This window comes from Coregonus lavaretus (genome assembly GCF_964263955.1).
Source record: "Coregonus lavaretus genome assembly, chromosome: 4".
Classification (NCBI taxonomy): Eukaryota; Metazoa; Chordata; class Actinopteri; order Salmoniformes; family Salmonidae; genus Coregonus; species Coregonus lavaretus.
Window position 1 is genome coordinate 4,204,956 of NC_139991.1, and position 20,299 is coordinate 4,225,254.

The 20,299-nt window shown below is 40.9% G+C and overlaps 1 protein-coding gene across 1 annotated transcript in view; it reads right to left on the reverse strand.

Moving 5' to 3' along the window:
• Positions 1-5,136: 5,136 nt before the first annotated feature.
• The window catches only part of LOC311127942 (CD276 antigen-like), a 69,877-nt gene continuing 54,714 nt past the window's right edge, over positions 5,137-20,299 (reverse strand). The window contains exons 7-8 of the mRNA XM_084159842.1: positions 15,515-15,553; positions 5,137-6,082 (exon numbers count right to left, since the gene is read on the reverse strand). Coding sequence (XP_084015968.1) covers positions 15,531-15,553 — 23 coding nt within the window. The 3' untranslated portion in view covers positions 5,137-6,082; positions 15,515-15,530. The remainder of the gene's footprint in view (positions 6,083-15,514; positions 15,554-20,299) is intronic.

Below are 20,299 nucleotides of genomic sequence, written 5' to 3' on the forward strand. Positions count from 1 at the left end.
TTATGCTGACCAATAAAGTAAAGGAGATCTCCTTTAAGATTATAGATAGATTCTACCCGTGTAATAGCCTGATTTCTAAATATATACCTGATGTTACTAGTGAATGCAGTTTTTGTGAACTAGAAACTGAATCTATTGAACACTTATTTTGTAATTGTTTACATAGTGAGGTGTTCTGGACTGATGTACAACTATATCTTGGCAACAAAATGCATACAACCATTGAAATATCTAAGTTTGACATGTTATTGTACTATACTGATTCCACAATTGAACATCATTATGTCATAAATCTCTTTATTTTGTTAGGAAAATGTTTCATAAACAAATCAAAATGTATGAAGAAAAAGCCCCTTTTGTATTTTTTAAAATCAGATTTGGAAAACTATTTAGCATCATTAAAATGTATACAAAAAAATGTGTATTTCATTTGATATAATGTACATTTACATCATTTAGCAGACGCTCTTATCCAGAGCGACTTACAAATTGGTGCATTCAACTTATGATAGCCAGTGGGACAACAACCTTTTTTTTTTTTATGGGGTTGGGGGAAGAAGGAGGTATTGTATTATTATTATTTCTCTCTTCCTTATTTTTTTGTGTAATCCCTCTGGCTGTTCAGTTTTTTATGTGTTTTTTTCATGTAAATAAAATAGATAATGCTACTAATAATAGAAAAAAAAATAAAAAATACCAATCTTCCGGTTTACACGCCACTGCCTACATCGCTGATTTATCCGCTTGTGGCCCACATACCCCAGACACAAAATAGTAGCCAGCAAGATGGAGATCACAGAGGTTATTTTTAATGAGTGCATTCCACAAGTGGCTAGTTTGCATCATCTACCTTCACTAAAACAACTGCAAAGAATTTGCCTGCAAACTTTGGTTTCGAATTGTGACGTTCTGGCATGTCTGCTTCGTGATTTGTTGGGGGAGTTGTCTGTCTGAAGAGGACCTTCCCCGGAACAATTATTTCCCCCTTCAAAGTTACCAAGAGTCTGCCATTAATCCCAGACCCTAGTCACTGCTGTTGCCTAGGGTCTGGGTTTCAGAGACTTGCCAATCCCCAGCACATTAACAATCATCACGTCCTGGTTCTCTCAGCACCTGACCTGGTTACTGCTGCCCCCTAGGGATGGGAGGTATTCAGTGATCTACTTATGGCCTTCAACACTTACTGCCTCTCTATCTCCGTGTGGTATGAATAACCCCGTTTTATCAGGATCAACAATCCTTTAACATCTTACATAAAGACTTAGAAACAGTCACAGAATGTCTGGTATGGTTCTGGCATTGTGAAACTGATGAACTTGTTGTTGGACATAGTGATAAGAAAACAAAGGCATCAAATAAAACAAAAGCTTTTGATCTTTACATTTACTGTAAAAAAGCATGACATAAAATCATACACTTAAAAGGATTTCTCATGGGTGTACTGCTTGGTAGCTAGAGTCGAGTGACAGTAATACATTATTTTGATGCCAGATGAAATTGCATGCTTGACTCAATTATGATATGACATATCAACAGTAAAACATCTAGGAAAAGCTTTGATGCAAAAAAAAAGATACATCAAAGAGAAATAAAGACGAGCAAATCATCCTATGATTGACAACTCTGCACTCCTTATGCTTACTTTTATCCATGACATTGATAAGGAGTCAAAGTTGGCGTATGTTGGCCTTTATAGATATGACTTTGTGCCCCTGGTCGTGCCCCTAATGTAACCTAGCTACAAGCTGTGATCAAACTTTTATGTTGATACATGAATAAGCTCTTATTTCATTAGAAGCCAAACATGCTCAATGGAACATGGGCCTATTATACAAATTAGTTGATGCAATTGTGTGAAGTTCAAATATATATGAGGGTTTTTAAATGTAGGAAAAACACTTATGCATGAGTACAGATTCAGAACAAGTGAGACACATTACATATGCATGGATATTTAGTGGCCAACTGGAAACAGTATAACGTGTTCATTGCCATAGTATTTGCTGAGCATGTAAAACCCCTGACAGCTGAAATCTGTCACTGAACCCCCTCTTAGAATGGTGGTCTTTGCAAGGACAAAGTCTTTGGAACATGAATGCCACAACAAATCAGGACATTATTACGATTCCACATCATTGTCAGAGCGCAAATGCTACATTTCACAATACTCTCAGATCAAAATGCCAAATCAAATTAAATAATGGCAGTTTTGCCACATTTTATAATTGTCATCTCTGTGGTGCTTCTTCCTTCCATCCCTGCCCTCTAAAAACTAGGCTCTGTCATCTGTCTTCTGTAAAGCCTAATGTCAACAGCACACGTCCTGTAAGCCTGCTTACCATTCAGAGGGGAACAGAGTAGTGTTAGCGATTCACAGGTGCTTTCAAGCTTTTTTTCTTTCCCAGCATGATTACATACTCTTGAGGAATTTTTATCTGAGCCTCTATTGAAACTGTTTTGTCCTTCAAGATATCCCGGTCCGGAGGTAAAACACTATGAAAGAACAAACTTTCCTTTTTGAAAATGGAAACAATGACAGCCTCTCTTCTCTGTGAGCGTTCGGTAAACTGTGGAGTACCAATCTATCCCTTGTGTGACCTGATCACTTTTCAAATGACAACAACATTGATCTACTGTGACAGTACAATTCAGGGGAAAACGTTGCAACATAAACATGCTTTCAAACCTTGTTTTCATGTTTTGATTGATGAGCAGCGTTTTCGATTTGGTATTTTTGCCCATCTGTTCCTCAGAGCTGTCAATGTCTTGACAATCCTGACAGTTTTCTCCATGTTGACTTATTTCCTAAAAGATGCAGAGGTCCAAAGGAAGTTGATGGGTACTGTATTCCCTTTTAAAGTTCTATTACACTTTTTAACAAATTTACCTTTGAATTATGTCAAAGGTACATCATTATGTCAAAGGTACATAATTCAATTGAGTTATGAATAATGTCATCATAGTTAGGGTGTATTGCCATGGAAAACTTAAATGACTTAAAGTTATTACTATGCATGATCCAATGGCAGCGCTGTCATAAATAATTACCCAGAAAATCAAAAGTATCAAATCAAATTAAATCCTATCTATTAAGTCTGTCGAAAAACACAGGATTAAACTATGACTGGATAGTTAGCATTGGCTTTTGGAAATGAATTTTCACAAATAGTTTAATCCTGTGTTTTTCTCTGTCTAGCAGTGGGTTTAACACCCTGGAGCATGTCTGCTGCCAGTAGCTCTTCATCTATTATTGACTATATTGCACTTTTTAAGCACCATGTGCTAAAGTTTCAAAGACACTTCTCTCGTCCCTTGGTTACCAACGGTTGTTTTATTGATTGCTTTCTTTCTCCATACTAAATACACAACTCAACCCCCTGGCTAGAGGAGAACTATACAGTTTCAAATGTCTGCTGTGAGTTTTTCTCCATTGCTCAACAAACTGTGATATGCAGGTTAACTTTCCACTTATTCCAAACAACACAATAGAACAAACAATCTGACTCCAGACTCTAGAATAGCATTTGATGCAATTATGTTCACAGTGAGCAATCTTGATTTGATATTGGCTCTACAGTACAGTACCCACTGGGCACAGACATCAGTTCAACTTCTAGCTTTGATTTACATTTGGTTGAGTTGTTAACTAACGTGAATTCAATGTGAAATCAACAAAAAGAAATCACCATGTCATTCTATTTAGGTTAAAAGTTGGGTTAAGTGATGACTTTTTGCAAATCTAATTAGTTTTCCACATTGATTCAACGTCATCACATTGATTTTGTAGGTAGCTTCTCTCTTGGCACATTCAAAGAACCCCTACTTCCCAATGAAAAGAGGCCATAATCTGACATGATGAGTGATATACCTGAGGAGTGACTGTGAATCTGCATCAATATGAAGGGAAGTGGATCATTTATAGGGCTAACAAGCCATTCCGATTGCTAAAAATCACAAAATCTACTGAGTGGAAGTGAAAGTGATTTGAAATTACAGCATTGTGCTATGCGTGACGGTCTTCCAAATTAATGAGGGCTCGGCATTTGGTCCACTTGTCTCGCTAGAATGATTTTTCAATCTCAAGGTGCAACAACAGTGTCTAAAGAAGCAGTCAGTGACAGGACCAGTTATTGAGTCTGGTGTAGAGTTCATGCTCCATCTCAAACTTACAGAGACATTGAAGTCTGAAGATATTTTTTATGAGTTTGGTTTCAGTTTCCCCTGTCCATTACCCATTCTAATACACCAATCCCCACATGCCATCTTCCCCCTATTCCTCAGCTGTAAAATGTAGAACTCCTTGCAGACATCCTGAATTTAGGGAGGCCAGGCAACACAGTACAGACTTTGAAGTAAAAACTGTTTCAAGGCTGGCATTTTCTTTCTTAAATCCCATGACATTTCCTCCCTGCTCCTGCATAGGAGAATGAGAGTGACACAGAGAGGGGGCAACCAAATAAACCCTTCCTAGGGGCTGAAGCCACTAATCTGTAATTTAATTTCAAGCGGGTGTCTGGGCCATGAGGACACACGGCAAGGTCAAGGGCTACTGTACAGAGAGGGACAGAGACAGAGAGAGACAGAGAGAGACAGAGAGAGAGAGAGAGAGATGTGGATTTGGAAGCACAGCCTTGGGTTTGAGCAACAGCTTCATCCATCTTAGAGGGAATAGTGATGGGCTTGAGGTGGCGGGGCCCTTCCTTTCCTACTTTTCAGAGACAGCCAGCCTGTCTGTTCCACCAACCCAACCACAGCCACTTATTTCACACACAACAGTAACAAATACTCCTGGAGGAAATTCATTATTCAAAACAAGTAAGATGTTTGGGATGAATAAGCATCTGCAAACAGAATAACGTGAGAGCGTAACTGGCAATTTAACACGTCTGGCTAGATCTGCATGTAAATGAAATATTTGTATTACTTTTCACCATTATTCTTGTTTTACTCATTATGTAGAGGAGTGGTCTGCAGATAAATCAGCTCTAATGGAAAAGTGGAGGTATGAATTGTGAGCAGTGTGGCTAATCCCGTGGGTAAGGAGATATGTATAATAATAAACTGGGTCTTGTTCTGCATGAACATAAATGCAGTGGCCTTGGGAATGGACGCAATAATTACCAGTGACCGCTCTGGAACATTTTCACCATGTCTCTTTAATGTGAATCGGCACTGGGTCATTTTATGGATGGCTTTGGCATTCATACGCACATGGACATTTGGCACAAGGACTTGCTCGAGTACCTGTATACTGTAACAGAACCTATACAATCACCTACCAACCCTTCCACCCTCCATCTTGAATTCATAAAACATTCCATCTTGGCAGTCAGAGTAGCTGAGAATAGTCTATGTTCATTAAAAACCTTACATATAAGGCTGCTGTCAGGTCAGTGAGAGAACCAGGGTGTATCCCATGCACCATTTGCAGTTTGTTCGAGCTTAGCTGGCATTCAATTTCAATTCCCCCAAGTTATTGAATATACGAGAGCGGTAGACACTGACAGGTACAAGTTACTTCACGGGCAACCATTAATTAGTGAGTCCAGGAGTAAATGGAGAGCTACACTCCCTCTCTGGCAGGCAGGCAGCTAGGGAGACACTGATGGCAGCCTCAGCTGGGTCATCTCTTAAGATGCTCACTTCCTATTAGAAATGAGATCCTGGGCCTCTCAAACTTCCTAACTCGATGCATAGTGAAGAGAAAATGATGTCCGGGTTTGAGACAGGGAGCCTGTCAAATCCAATGGCCTTCAAGTGGAGTTTCTCTTTACCATATTGCATAGAAATTAATATGACTCCACAGCCACATTCATATACTGCAGCAGTCTTCCTTAATTGAAAGAGTAGCAGGGGAAGGGAAATGTATAGTGCAGTAATAGAATATGATGTGTTTATGTCTTTTTTGGAAACCCAGGAGGAAGTGGTCTGTAGGGATGGGTATGATGGACTCATCATCAGCTCAGTAAGGCCTGGACACTGTGTAGGTAGGAGACAGTGGAACCAGTCTCTCCGTTGATGGATAGGTGTAGTGGGATTAAATACCAGACTCATCTCTGTCTCACCGTCTGCCTCCTTACTCCTGGAAAATAACAAACAAAAACAATGTGTTAGAGAGAGGGAGGTTGTCAGACAAAAACCTTATGGGGAATTGTGCTATTGAGAAAAAACATTCACAAAAGGCCTATTTTGGTCATCTGTCATCATTACAGAGAGACTTTCTTATTTCACCCGGACAATAGTACGGTTTGTTCCTTTTGATTAGACTGCAACATCCCAGTCTTTATCCACTTGACCTGTTTTCCGTATTACAGATAACTCTTCTAAACTTTTAATGCAGTCTACCCACTCCGGTCCCAATAGTCCCCTACACACCACTGCTAATGCTACCACAGCAAATGAAACTGCTCTCCCTGAATCAACTCAGACACACCGGGTTTAATTATGTCACACATGAAGCCCTCCTAGTTTCAGTTTTTAAAAAGCAATATAGCGGGGTATAACCGTAGAGGTTCAGTTTAGATATGTAATTAGAGTGGATCACCCATAGCTACCTGAAACCTACTGCTCTTCACTTCAAATTGAAAAGAAAATATTTTAAAAAGAATGATTTGTTTTCATTTTTCAGTAAAATAATTATTTAAAGATGTACATGAAAGGAAATATATAAAAACACCAAGTTTGACGAAGAGGAATACTTCATGCATTATGACATTTTGCAGTAGCCTACATACTCTGTGTTCCAGAAAGGCCTCCTCTCTACTTCCTGTCCAAACCTGTCATGCTTATAAAGCTCTGTTTGATTCTGATCTGACTCGAAGGTTTGAGATTGCAGACCGTCAGCAGATGTAATACTCTCAAGCGTGTGGTGAATGCTGTCTTGGTCACTTTTGCTGGAAAATGGTTGCTGCCACTGTTTGGAAACCTCTCTATCACTTCTTAATCATTACAGAACATATTGTCCCCTTATTGTATATGTGGCACATGAGATATCTCTATGAAGTGGAGAAACTGTAAATAAAACAACGGAGACGACTTGATGAATTATATAAGTCAAAAGAAGTCAGACTGTTGACATCTGAGTCCTGACAGTTTCCTAGAGGTCTCTATAAACTCAGTGGTTCTGGATATCTATGTGTATTAAATAGCAGCACTCCATTTGAAAACTCACTCCAGTTCCCACTTTCCTTGCCTCCTCTCAGAGGGCAGTGCAGCTTGCCTCCTAATCCATCATATAAATGAAAACAACACAATATTTTCACACCTGCATGCTCTCATCGGATTCAAATCTACTTTTGGATATTCCCCCTTTGGAAATGCATGATGTGTGTGTTCAAACAGGGGGTCATTCTTATTGAGTCCAGGACAGCAGTGTCCTGAAATGAATTTCAGAAATGAAAGACCACCCCAGACCTTTACCAAAGGCTAGAGAGATTGTTTGGCTGTATATGTGACACACGCATACACAAAAAAATACTCATATCTTCACGTCAGACTCCTGGCTGAATAAACTGGGAAGTTAACACAGACAATCCAAACTTGAAGAAAAGTTTCTCTCTATCCAAGAGCTCCAGCAGACAGACATCAGGAGGACAGAACCATCCCTTCCCACTTCTTCTTAGCAGGTTGAAATGTTGCATGCTGACGGACAGTTTCATTTACAGCCAGTGTAGGGGATTGCACACTAATTTACTCAGGCTATAGGAGATTGTTCAGTTACAGCAGCAGTGTGCTGGGTTCATTCTAATGAACCACTGTAAATCCACACTGCACTCATTTCAGTCCTCATTTGCATTGAAATGGAAGTGCCATATTTCATTCTCTTCCTTGGTAACCTTCCACCACTTATTTATATATCTGGAGAACCCTGTACAGAGAGCCACGGCCCACTGTTTTCAGACATTGACATAAATTACAACAATCTGAGTAATTATCAGAGAACAACTCCAGGTGGGGGATTCTGACATAAACACAGATGCTTCCAGAAGTCAATATGCAGCCTGTGCAGCTTTGGAAAGAACTGACAAGGTATGACAGGTTTTCCGTAAGGGATTATGAAATACAAAGTGTCCTTATAGGTCTTATGTACTCAATGTATTGAACACTTCATTTGTATGATTTGTATAAATGCATGTGGCATATGCATTGTAACACTGCTGGTGGTAAGCAAACCACGATGAATTATTACAGACATGATAATGATAAATAAAACTCGGAGAAAACCATTCCGACATACCATCTAGGACGTCACAGCCACAGCTTCACTGACTGTCATCTCAATGTAGTGTCATACATCACACACACGCCAAATAAATGTCATATGTACCTTTCCCCGTATTTCTACTATTTTGTGTGATTTCCCACCTCCAATTTCCACCAAGCCCCCCTGGTGTTAATTATCAGGTTTATTTCCCCTAGAGCAGCACAGCGCTGTGGAAGTGCATTAATCTTGATTCTCCACTCCAGTACAAAGCCTTGTTTGAAGAGACTCCTGTGGTAAGCCCCAAAGGCGGAGTGATTCAGAGTCAGAAGAAGAGAGAGGAGAGGGAGAAAAGAAAAGAGTTGCAGATCGCTCTGTGTTTACACTGGGAAACCTGGCCGCCTGGTAAAGCAGCATGCAAATCATTCATTCCCTTCTTCTTCCTCAGTGTTTTTCATTCATCTGTATGATGAATATCATGCTGTGCGTCTGTGATGACATCAGAATTGACCACGGTGGGCTGTTATGATTTATTGATTTGGTCTGTGCTGGAGTAATGAGGTCACTTTCATGTCATCATCTCAGTGGACTGATGGCTGCTGAGTGGACCTGTTGGTGTTCTGGGGCCTAACAAGGGGCTCTACAATTAAATCTGACCCATTTCTATGTTCCAAATGGTCTGCTCTCATTGCTTTAGTGTAATTACAAGGTTTTCAAAACATGTTCCTTCATTAAAAATGTAGTATAAAGTGAGCCTTGTCCATGGATCCTGTGTAGCTAGTAATTGGTGGCGAATCAATGTTAGTGAATTCTAGAGGCTACTATACTGTTCTATAGCTGCTGGTCTGCTGCTGGCTGGCCACTCTGCTGCTGGCTGGCCACTCTGCTGCTGGCTGGCCACTCTGCTCCCTCTCATCTAATATATCATCCACATCACTGCACAGATACAGACAGAGATAGCAGCACACTCTCTGACAGACATGTCTATCGCCCTCACCATGATTTTATCTTTAATTAACACAGGTCATTTCAGATATTTCCGCCGACGGAAAGACAGAGATTGTATTATGATTTCCATGACAGGAAGTTGTTTTAAGCCTGTGTCAGGTCGAATAATCATTAATTGCACTGTCATCACTGTGGCTGAGTGACAGAATTCATGAGAGCTCATTCATTTAAACACAGTGTCTAGGTTGAGGAAGGTGATCCTTTTGAAACCTAGAACTGAAATTCAGAGGGCTTTTAATGGCAAAAAATGTTATGCCCTTGATTTCTTGCGAATCGTTAGTCCTCAGTTCTAGAATAGTTTCTCATTATGAAATCTTGTTCTACAGCAGTGAAGCACTAAGCCCAGTTTGTCAACACAGTGATACACATCTTTCAGCTCCAACGCCTTTCATTTGGAGCCATGTATTTTCTCACTGAGATTTATAACACTGACTCACATTAAAAGACATCTTAGGCTGCGTTTACACAGGCAGCCCAACTCTGATATTTTTTCACTAATTGGTATTTTGACCAATCAGATCAGCTCTGAAAAAGATCTGATGTGAAAAGATCTGAAGTGATTGGTCAAAAGACCAATTAGTGGAAAAAAGATCAGAATTGGGCTGCCTGTGTAAACACAGCCTTATAGTCTGCAAATCCAGCATATTTGTGTCTATTCCCATTTGGGTATGGTAACTTCTCTGTATTTACATTTCTGCCTTCTGTAATTATCTTGATGTTCTCAACACACCATTCCTTTGCTGATAATAGTTTAGCAGTATGTAATTCATTTAGCCAATTTAAAAGAACAGTGTTTCAACACAATTATACAAGCTCATATTTGCGTTGACATTTGTAAAAGGTGTAAACATATCTGACGGTGAGGGCTGCTGTGTACTGTACGCCAGTAGAGGCCTCTGTAAAAGCTCCAAACCCAGTAGGACACCTCATGTGGCCAATGAGAGAAGAGACAACAGTGCAGGCGCCAGGCGCCCGGGCCCTCTGCCCGGCGGGGGGGATGGAGGACGTGATGAATGCTCTGGAGGGGTGTCTTTCCATCCATGTAATGCAGGGGGATTGGACAGCAGCAGCGACCAAAGACCCTGAGCCAGGTATATTAAGTGTTGCTGACAGCCAGGTGACACCAGAGCCCTGTGTTGTGTTGACTGCACACGACCCAGTACCATGTCACCATGATGGAGTGATAAACAGCCTTCAGGATCCATAGATCACCTGAGACACTCCACATGTAATGTATATATGTAACGCTGCATGCATACCACAGCCCACTGCACTGCACTGTCACGGGGCCCCAAGGCAGTGGGTTGTAGGGAGGGAGGAGGGAGGGTGGGTGGTCTCCATGCTGTGTATCACATACCCAGGCTCTCATCTGCATTATGAGTAATCTATGCTAGTTAATTGAGCCCAGAGGCAGTTGGTTTCAATGAAGCCTCCTGTATTTTTTTGGTGCAAAATAGAAGAAAAATTGCTCTCAGAGGAGCGGGGCTCTCTGTCGAGAGGCAAACAGAGCAGAACTCCTGCCGTGTTCATTAGCTGTCATTGATCAGTGATTCAGTCCCCACACTCCCGCTGCCTGCCACTGCACACTGATATTACGAGTTTCTTGTCATGAAAATCATTATTAAGGTACAAAAAGTGCAGCCAGCCCAGAAACTTTGGTCCTTATATTTTATTTTTCACTGCACTATTCTGATGCGTATGGCTCCACGCCAAACCTCCCCAAGCAAAGCTACAAAATACTATGCAGTCAGTGATATTCTGAGCAGCAAACCTATCCATCCTAGACCATCCTCCAATATCAATATGATGCAGTTTTTTGCACATTTCTTTATTGGCTTTTTCTCAGTGGTCATCATCCAGTAGCTGGTGCTTCTGCCACTTGGAGAAATGTACAGTACGGTATTATACGGTTGCAGAGTCATTATCCTGATAAATGGCTGAGACAATAAGCTAAATAATGCACAGATAGCCCACACCTCTCAGGAGAGCTCTAGCCCAGCGTAAGTGTCCTGTCTGACATGATCAACATCAGACGAGCCTCGCCGCGGCGCTGAGACAACAGCAACCTGAGGAGCCGCGTCTCCGCGGAAACACCCAAAGGTCACACCGACACGCCAGGCGAAGCTTATTCCTCACCTCACGCCTGCTCTCTTACTCTCTCGGTCTCTCTCTCTCTCTCAACGACGAGCCACGACACAGCAGCCATACTTTAAACGCTCTAGGAACCATTTTCCATTTTTATATCTCACTTTATTTCTTCCCCAAGTTATCTCTTCCTCATTCTTATAAAAAAGAGAAGAGTGGGGCTCCTCAAAGTGATCTGCCATCTCTGCTCCCTAAAACAAGACAGAGACAGAATAAGCCCCTCGGCCAACACTGTAAAACATAACAATGAGATAGATTCTTAGAGTGACAGTCCAGAGTTTAAGTGGATATACAGGGGAGAATTAAATCAATATTGTAGAGCTCTAGTAGAAAAGAGGCTGGAGAGGGCCATTATCTAGAGCTAATTGTACCTATAGGGCCTGTCCTATTAGACGTATTAATATCTACTCTCTCATTGGAATTCATTTGTGGTAGTCTACTGGCTATTGCTGGATGACTAGGCCATATCTGTCTCTCTGCCTCTCCTCTTTCACGTTCACACTCACAGGATTTCCTTTATTCTCTTTGTGTCTGACCTTGACAATACAGCCTCCTTCCATTGGCAGATATAATATCAGGGAATGTGTGCTGTAGCTCCCAGTACAATGGGATTCTGAGGTTCTCTTTGCATTACTAATTTCGAGTAATATGTACATGTCCTCCTGATTAACATGGATCATTAAATTGTGTCAAACATACACGTTTATACTGCATATCTCACCATGCTATAGCTGATAACAAACACAATCAGGCTGTCTATTAGCATTTCAGGTAAAAGCCTACTAGCTGACAAGGTGAGAGTCCTCCACAATGAATGACACTTCCCTCAAGGAGACACAGGAGATGCTTCAACATTGTTCAATGTTTCAGCGAGCACTCACTACGGCTAATTACTAACCATGGCAACAGCTCTGGATGTGAACACAGTATGGACACACAAGGTGAGTGAATTCCATACCCAGTGGCCTGCAGTTGTTGTATGTAATATAAGAATGAAGCATAGAAAAGAATAATGAATCACATATAAACAGATAAATCAATAAGGTGAAAGGTTTTATAAAAACAAAATGTCCCATGACACTAAAACAAGATAATCAGATGCACTGAACTTCCGTTATTAAATAAGATATGCTGCACTCTGCATAAATGAGGTAATCAATAAAAGAATGGCCACATAAATATTAAAATAATTGATCGGTGGTGATTCAGCAGGAGAATATGGTTTACAGGATATTGGCCTGCGACAGTGTTAGGACTGAATGGGAAGGTTAGGGTGTAGTAATGACAGATAACCTCCCAGACAGTGGCTCAAATGACACCCTATCCCCTATATAGTGCACTACTGTTGAGCAGGGCCTTATAGGATTCTATAGGAAATAGGGTGCCATTTTGGACGCAGACAGTGACTCTTGATGCCACGACTTTATTTGAGGTAGTTAGAAGAAATGAGTTTCTCCACCCTCTGTCATCATGGTTTACTCTCTCAGCAAAGTGTATTTTTATGACTTGATCCAATCACTGTATAATAAAAACGTACAATAAAGATATTCATATCACTGTCTTGACACCAAATAACTTTGCTTTGGGTTATTACAGCAAGAGAAACAACTGTATCATTTGCATAGTAACATAATATGTGTGCGTTGACAAAGTGTGGTGGTGAAATGCAGTGTCAGCTCCTTCACTCCAGCTGGCCCTTGTGATTACTCTCCAAATGTGATGAATATAATTACAGGGAAACTACCACATCTCCTTATTAACAGATCCATGTCTTGAACCCCTAAATCTGCCCTATGAGATCCAACTATTTTATGTAAGGGAACATAAAGAGGAAGCTCCCACACTGCATTCAGAGCTTCCTTTAATGTGACAGGTTCAATCTTAGTTAGGTCAAAATTGATGGAAAGCTTCTGAAAAGCCTCTAAAAATATCCACGAGCAATATCAAACATGCTCGTCATAATGAAAGAGGAAAATATAGATTTTCCCAGGAAAAGCTGTGGTGACAAAACTGTGCTTGGCCTTCACAGCTTTAACCTCCCTCTGTCAGCTAGTGAAGCTTTCCTAAAATAGCCATAACACGGTTCCCAAACTGGGCTTCCTGGCCTGGGCAGTCCTCTTCCCCAGGCCTAGGCAAGAAGGGTAGGACCAGGGGAGTGAGCTGGAGCCTGACACAGCCTCCCAATGCTTGGCCTGCCGATGGGCCAGCCCATCCCTCTCCCCAGACAGGCAGCAGACAAGGGGCCACAGAGGCCAGGCTCCAGTCACTGGCTGATGGATGAGGCCTCACAGTCTGCCACTGCATTACTGCTGCTGTCTGTGCATGGTCCACCTGACCCTCACGACAGACAGACAGACAGACAGACAGACAGACAGACAGACAGACAGACAGAATACTGCACTGGGCTGTTCTGTTCTGGGAGAGGGAACACACAACACCACACCATCCAGACACTCCATAAGTCTCTCTAGACATTGTCGTTACACAGCTGCATGGTAGGTAACCATATACTGTACATCCTCTTCAGATAGCAAGCTGAATACAACAAACTGAACGTCAGAGATATTTCTCCAATAGTTAGACAGATAGCTATTTAGTGGCTTGCTTTTTGAGTGTGTATATAGCTATATGGTAGGCAGGGTTGGGTAGGTTACTTTCTAAATGTACTCCGTTACAGTTACTACTTACCTGTCCAAAATTGTAATCAGTAAAGTACCATTTGGATTACCCAAACTCAGTAATGTAATCAGATTACTTTCAGTTACTTTTTGATTACTTTCCCCTTAAGAGACATTAGAAGAAGACAAACAGGATCCATCAAAGGCATTTGTTGTGTCCTCATAGTGGTCTCTGACTTGTGGTCAGAGAAAAAACTAACTTGCGTCTTTTCTCAATGCTGAATTGAATGTCATAAAACAGAAAGGTGTCATAATGTATTTATATTTTTCGCAAACATCCTTTCTGGATTTAAACGTAATCCAATAAGTAATCATCTAGTTTTTCAAAAGCATCTGTAATCTGATTACAATATTTTACAATATAAATAACTGTTTAGAGTAACAGTTTTTTTAGTAATCAGATTACATGTAACTGATTACATGTAATCATCAGTTACTTCCCAACCCTGAAGGTAGTGTACTGTACTGTAGGTCGTTGGGCTGAGCCGGTAAGCATCATCCCTCTAAAATGATTTATGCAGTCAAATTCCTCTCCTTTGATGTATATATATTTATTTTTTACGTGTTAGCTAAATACCTTGAGCAAAAGATTGGCATAGTCGAATCCACTAAAGGGAGCAAATACACTGTAAGAAACACGTTATAAATAGAGTGACTTGTTGAGGTGATGGAGACTATTATCAACACCTACGTCTGGCAGGGAGAGAGAGAGAACGAGAGAGAGAACGAGAGAGAGAGAGAGAGAGAGAGAGAGAGAGAGAGAGAGAGAGAGAGAGAGAGAGAGAGAGAGAGAGAGAGAGAGAGAGAGAGAGAGAGAGAGAGAGAGAGAGAGAGAGAGAGAGAGAGAGAGAGAGAGAGAGAGAGAGAAAGTTGATGCTTCTCACTTTACAGCCAGCATGTCTTTTCTTAACCTCCTCCTGTATTCTTGTGTCACTCCCGTCTCCCACAGAGACACACAAACACACCTGGTGCTGGCAGCTTAATGAGTCATCGCTCCAATGATTAAAGGTCCAATGCGGCTGTTTTTTTTATCTCAATATCAAATCATAACATGCTATAATTGAGGAAAATCACATGTTGACTGCACTGGGCCTTTAACATTAATTGGGCTTTAAGGGGGGTTAGGAAGGAGCTGGAATATTCAAAACGCACTTCTAATGACATTGCATAGAAATACATTTGTCATGGCAACCAATGACCCTGTGATTTTGAGAATCAAAATATCAAGACTTTCACAAATTCCTGATTGTCCTTCACAGAATTAATGCAGCCTGAGGCTCATTACAGAAGCAGTTACACACAGCCTCTGCAGACCTTGGGGCCTCGAGAGCACTTATTGCCTCCTGAAAATACTACGCAATCGCTGGAGGGGGAAATGAAATGCGAAGATAACCTGACATGACACACACACAAACGCACACACACGGACACGCACACACACACATGATTGCTGTGTAATGATGTCATCTTATGTGATTCTTACCTGTGTTATTTTGCCTTTAGCTTTTCAGGGGGGTCATGGCTGAAAGACAGAACAGAGGAATATGAGCTCAGTAATGTTAGTAAGACAAATAGGATGTAATATTGTAAAATTGACTGTGTCCATAAAATGTATATAGTATGTATAAGCTGGAAGTTATTGTTCACTAGTTTACTCCAATTAGGGAAGGGGTCGTGGGGTTGGAAAGTAATAAAGGGAAATATAGAAAGAGGACAAATACATTAGAGTGTCTAGTTTGAGAAACAGGCGCCTCACAGGTCCTCAACTGGCAGCTTCATTAAATAGTACCCGCAAAACACCAGTCTCAACGTCAACAGTGAAGAGGCGACTCCGGGATGCTGACCTTCTAGGCAGAGTTGCAAAGAAAAAGCCATATCTCAGACTGGCCAATAAAAAGAAAAGATTAAGATGGGCAGTCTGAGATATGGCTTTTTCTTTGCAATGCCTAGAAGGTCAGCATCCCGGCGTCGCCTCTTCACTGTTGACGTTGAGACTGGTGTTTTGCGGGTACTATTTAATGAAGCTGCCATTTGAGGACCTGTGAGGCGCCTGTTTCTCAAACTAGACACTCTAATGTATTTGTCCTCTTGCTCAGTTGTGCACCAGGGCCTCCCACTCCTCTTTCTATTCTGGTTAGAGCCAGTTTGCGCTGTTCTGTGAAGGGAGTAGTACACAGCATTGTACGAGATCTTCAGTTTCTTGGCAATTTCTCGCATGGAATAGCCTTCATTTCTCAGAACAAGAATAGACTGACGAGTTTCAGAAGAAAGTTCTTTGTTTCTGGCCATTTTGAGCCTGTAATCGAACCCAGAATTGCTGATGCTCCAGATACTCAATTAGTCTCAAGAAGGCCAGTTTTATTGCTTCTTTAATCAGCACAACAGTTTTCAGCTGTGCTAACATAATTGCAAAAGGGTTTTCTAATGATCAATTAGCCTTTTAAAATGATAAACTTGGATTAGCAAACACAACGTGCCATTGGAACACAGGACTGATGGTTGCTGATAATGGGCCTCTGTAGATATTCCATAAAAAATCAGCCGTTTCCAGTTACAGTAGACATTTACAACATTAACAATGTCCACACTGTATTTCTGATTAATTTCATGTTATTTTAATGGACAAAAAAATTGCTTTTCTTTTGAAAACAAGGACATTTCTAAGTGACCCCAAACTTTCAACGGTAGTGTGTGTATATATATATATATATATATATATATATATATATATATATATATATATATATATTTGCGAGAAAAAAGTTACAATCTATCTGCAATATTAAAGCTGATCTACCCCCCCCAAAAAATTTTTTTTATAAATAAAAATAACTTTTAAAAAATAACTAAAAAGACAAATACGATGATAGAACAATACAACATTGTTCAGTAGAACTGTTGAATAATTTGCAGCTGAAAGTTTTTCCCAGTAGCATGGGATGTGAACATGTATGTAGCCAGCCTTCATACCATCTTTGTAATCTGTGGGTAGGGCTGTTGCGGTGACTGTATTACCGCCACACCAGCAGTCATGAGTCATGACCACAGTAAAATTCCATGTGACTGTTGAGTCACAGTAATCTCCTCTTATGCACTCTGGACATGCGTTGGTAGTACACAACTCGCTAACGACCATCAGGTCGATAATGTCCTGGTACTCAGGGCTCTATTGTCCCTCTAACCACTCTGACATCAATGCAAATGCAATAGATAATCACATCTAACACATCATCAAAACAGTATGTGCTTTTAAAACTCACCTAACTGTGATTGATCAATTTCAAGAAAGAAGTTCAACATTTACATTTTACATTTTTAGTCATTTAGCAGACGCTCTTATCCAGAGCGACTTACAGTTAGTGAGTGCATACATTTTCATACTGGCCCCCCGTGGGAAACGAACCCACAACCCTGGCATTGCAAGCGCCATGCTCTACCAACTGAGCTACAGGTTGAAACTGAGTGGAAAACATGGTCATTGTGGATGTTGTTTCAAAGCATAACACAATTAAATGGGCAGAGCTTTCTAAGATGATGATTAATTCAAAACACCAATATGCATATGCATATTAGAGTTTATGTATACGCATAGACCTGTGAGCCCAATCCACCCCCCACCCCCCCCCCCCCCCCCTGCCCCCACACAAAAAAAAACGGAATTAAAAGAATGATTGTGCCGTTTTACAATACATAGCCTACCGCATATTACGCATGGTAAAAAACTGATTTAAAATGTCTTTGGTACTCCAAACTTAAACAAATGATAGTAATCGCCATCGTGTGTGGACTGTATTATTATGCATACTGGATGGACTAATTACCTTATGCTACGCTCCAAACTTTCTATCCATGAGTCTGGGAAAGAACGTATAGGCCTAGGCGATGCTGTTGGTTAATTGATTGTGCAGGGCGGCTAAGCCTACAATTATAGTGAATTTGTGTTTGATTTTGAATGCATGCTCCTCAAACAGTGGTTGATACATGGAGTAGCCTGAAAAACTATCCAGCGAGTGCATATGGTGCATATGGATGACATGTCTTTATTCCCCTTCCCCTGTTCCTGCCCATTTGATAATGGGCCATTCTAAATCAAAACTAATTTTACATATTAGTAAAGATAGGAATAAATTGAGAATAGTGAACAGCATGTGCAGCCTGAGGCTTTTTTTTGCTACTTTCTCAAATCATCAATAGCCTACAGTCGCATAATGCAGCCCATATTTGTTTTGATTTCTAAGACATTCTAAGGTTTGTATCATTCACAACTAAAATTGCCAAATAACTCTAAATCTAGTGTATAGAACCTGTTTCAAATCACTTTTACGCTCAACATATCCACTTCATACGCGCACTTGCTTCGGAAAGGGAAAAATATCCTTTCTATTTTATTCATCCAAGTTAAATTATATTATTCTTACTATAATATCATATAATATAAAATAATGACACAGGACTTATAAGCATTTCTTGTCTGCTAAATGAACAAGCTTACAGCCTATGACATGGCGCATACAGTAGGCCAACTCATATTCTGTTCTTCTGAAATAAAATGTCATCATATCATAATGTTTATTCATGTAGATGTTCCAAAAGCACGCATCAGAGGCTTGTATGTATGGAGGCCTGGAGATGCTAAATGTGTTTATGTTAATTAGCGGTCAATTACCGTGAGACCAGCAGTCTTTTGCATGACAATCACCGGCGGACAAAATTTCATGAACGCCACAGCTCTATCTGTGGGGTTATAGGTCCAAAACATCAGACCACTCTGGAGGCTCTCACATTAGTTTACAGTATTTACCCAACCTTATGATGACTCTCCGTAATTAACGAATGAGACGGGATTACAATCTAACTGTTGTCTCTCTCTTTAACCCCCCCCTCCCTCTCCTCTCCTCTCCTCTCCGTGTGTGCACCAACCTTGCCCAGGCTAACAGGAAGCAGAGGGCACAGTGCTTTATTTAATTAGCCACTGCAGCGGAGTGCTCATGTGGAACCGACGCGTGGCGCGCCCTGGAACACTAAGGGGAGGCAGATCAGGGGAGTGAGATGGATTGACGACACGTCACCTCCCCCCATGGAGGCTTCACTGGGCTGCAGGGGCACGGGTCACATGACAGGGAAGGGGGGGACAAATGACTTCTGTGTACAGGAATTCATCCTGGGGATGCTTGTTGCTGTCCCCTAAACCCTGCTCTACTAATGGAGAGCTCTGTCCCTGGGTGTACTGTATACCTCTCTCCTCTTCTCCCAAAGACACAGCTGATCTAGCACCCTCTATGCAATTACTTTATCTAATATTCTAATCATGGCTACGTGCCCTGAATGGGCCTCCATGTTGTTGTGATGCAGAATGCTGCTGACTGCTTTCATTAGGTCTGACAGTTATTATTCCATTATTCCACATGATTTAGGAGCAGCTATCCCTCCACTATCTCTCTCATAGTGTGACTATGATCTGCTGGCCTTCTCTTCCCGGACCAACAGATAACCCTTGAGAAGAAGCTAAACCCTGCTCAGTATGCAAAGCACACACTATTTATAGTTCAAAGAGGAGAGAGGGAAATCTTCTAGCAACACACTACCTAACAATATCTGGCCCAGTAGTACGGTAATATATGAAAAGCCAATGAAAAATCCAACACTGTAGGGACACAATTAGCAGAGTCAGGTGCTGGTCTTCTCATGTGTTTTGATTATAGGAAAGGTCCCACCCACAAATTATGCATGAAAGTAGAACAGAACTTGAACATGCCTGAATATTACAGTCCTCATTGCGATGCAATTGGCTTTTGACAGCAAAACTAAATTCCCAGGATGCAGGTTGATAGTGGTGAAGTAAACACCCTCTAGAGCAGGGGTGTCAAACTCATTTTAGCTCAGGGGCCACATGGAGGAAAATCTATTCCCAAGTGGGCCGGACCGGTAAAATCATGGTATATATAACTTAAAAACAACAACTTCAGATTGTTTTCTTTGTTTTAATACTATCAACATAAAACATAAAGCTGGAGCCTGAGGACAGTGTGTCCAAAATAGTACAAGCACAACATCACTATTAATCATAAAACACCTGAAGTTTATTTGAAAATTCTAAAGAAAAAGAGCACACAAACACACAATGCCTCAGTGATTCACATAACTGTTTCACAGATCACAGAACTATATCCGGGTGTCATTTCTCAGGCAGAAATGTTGATACAAATAATGAAATCCTGTTCCCCAAACAAGTGCAAGAACCACAGAGTCAAGAATAGGTTAAATATAC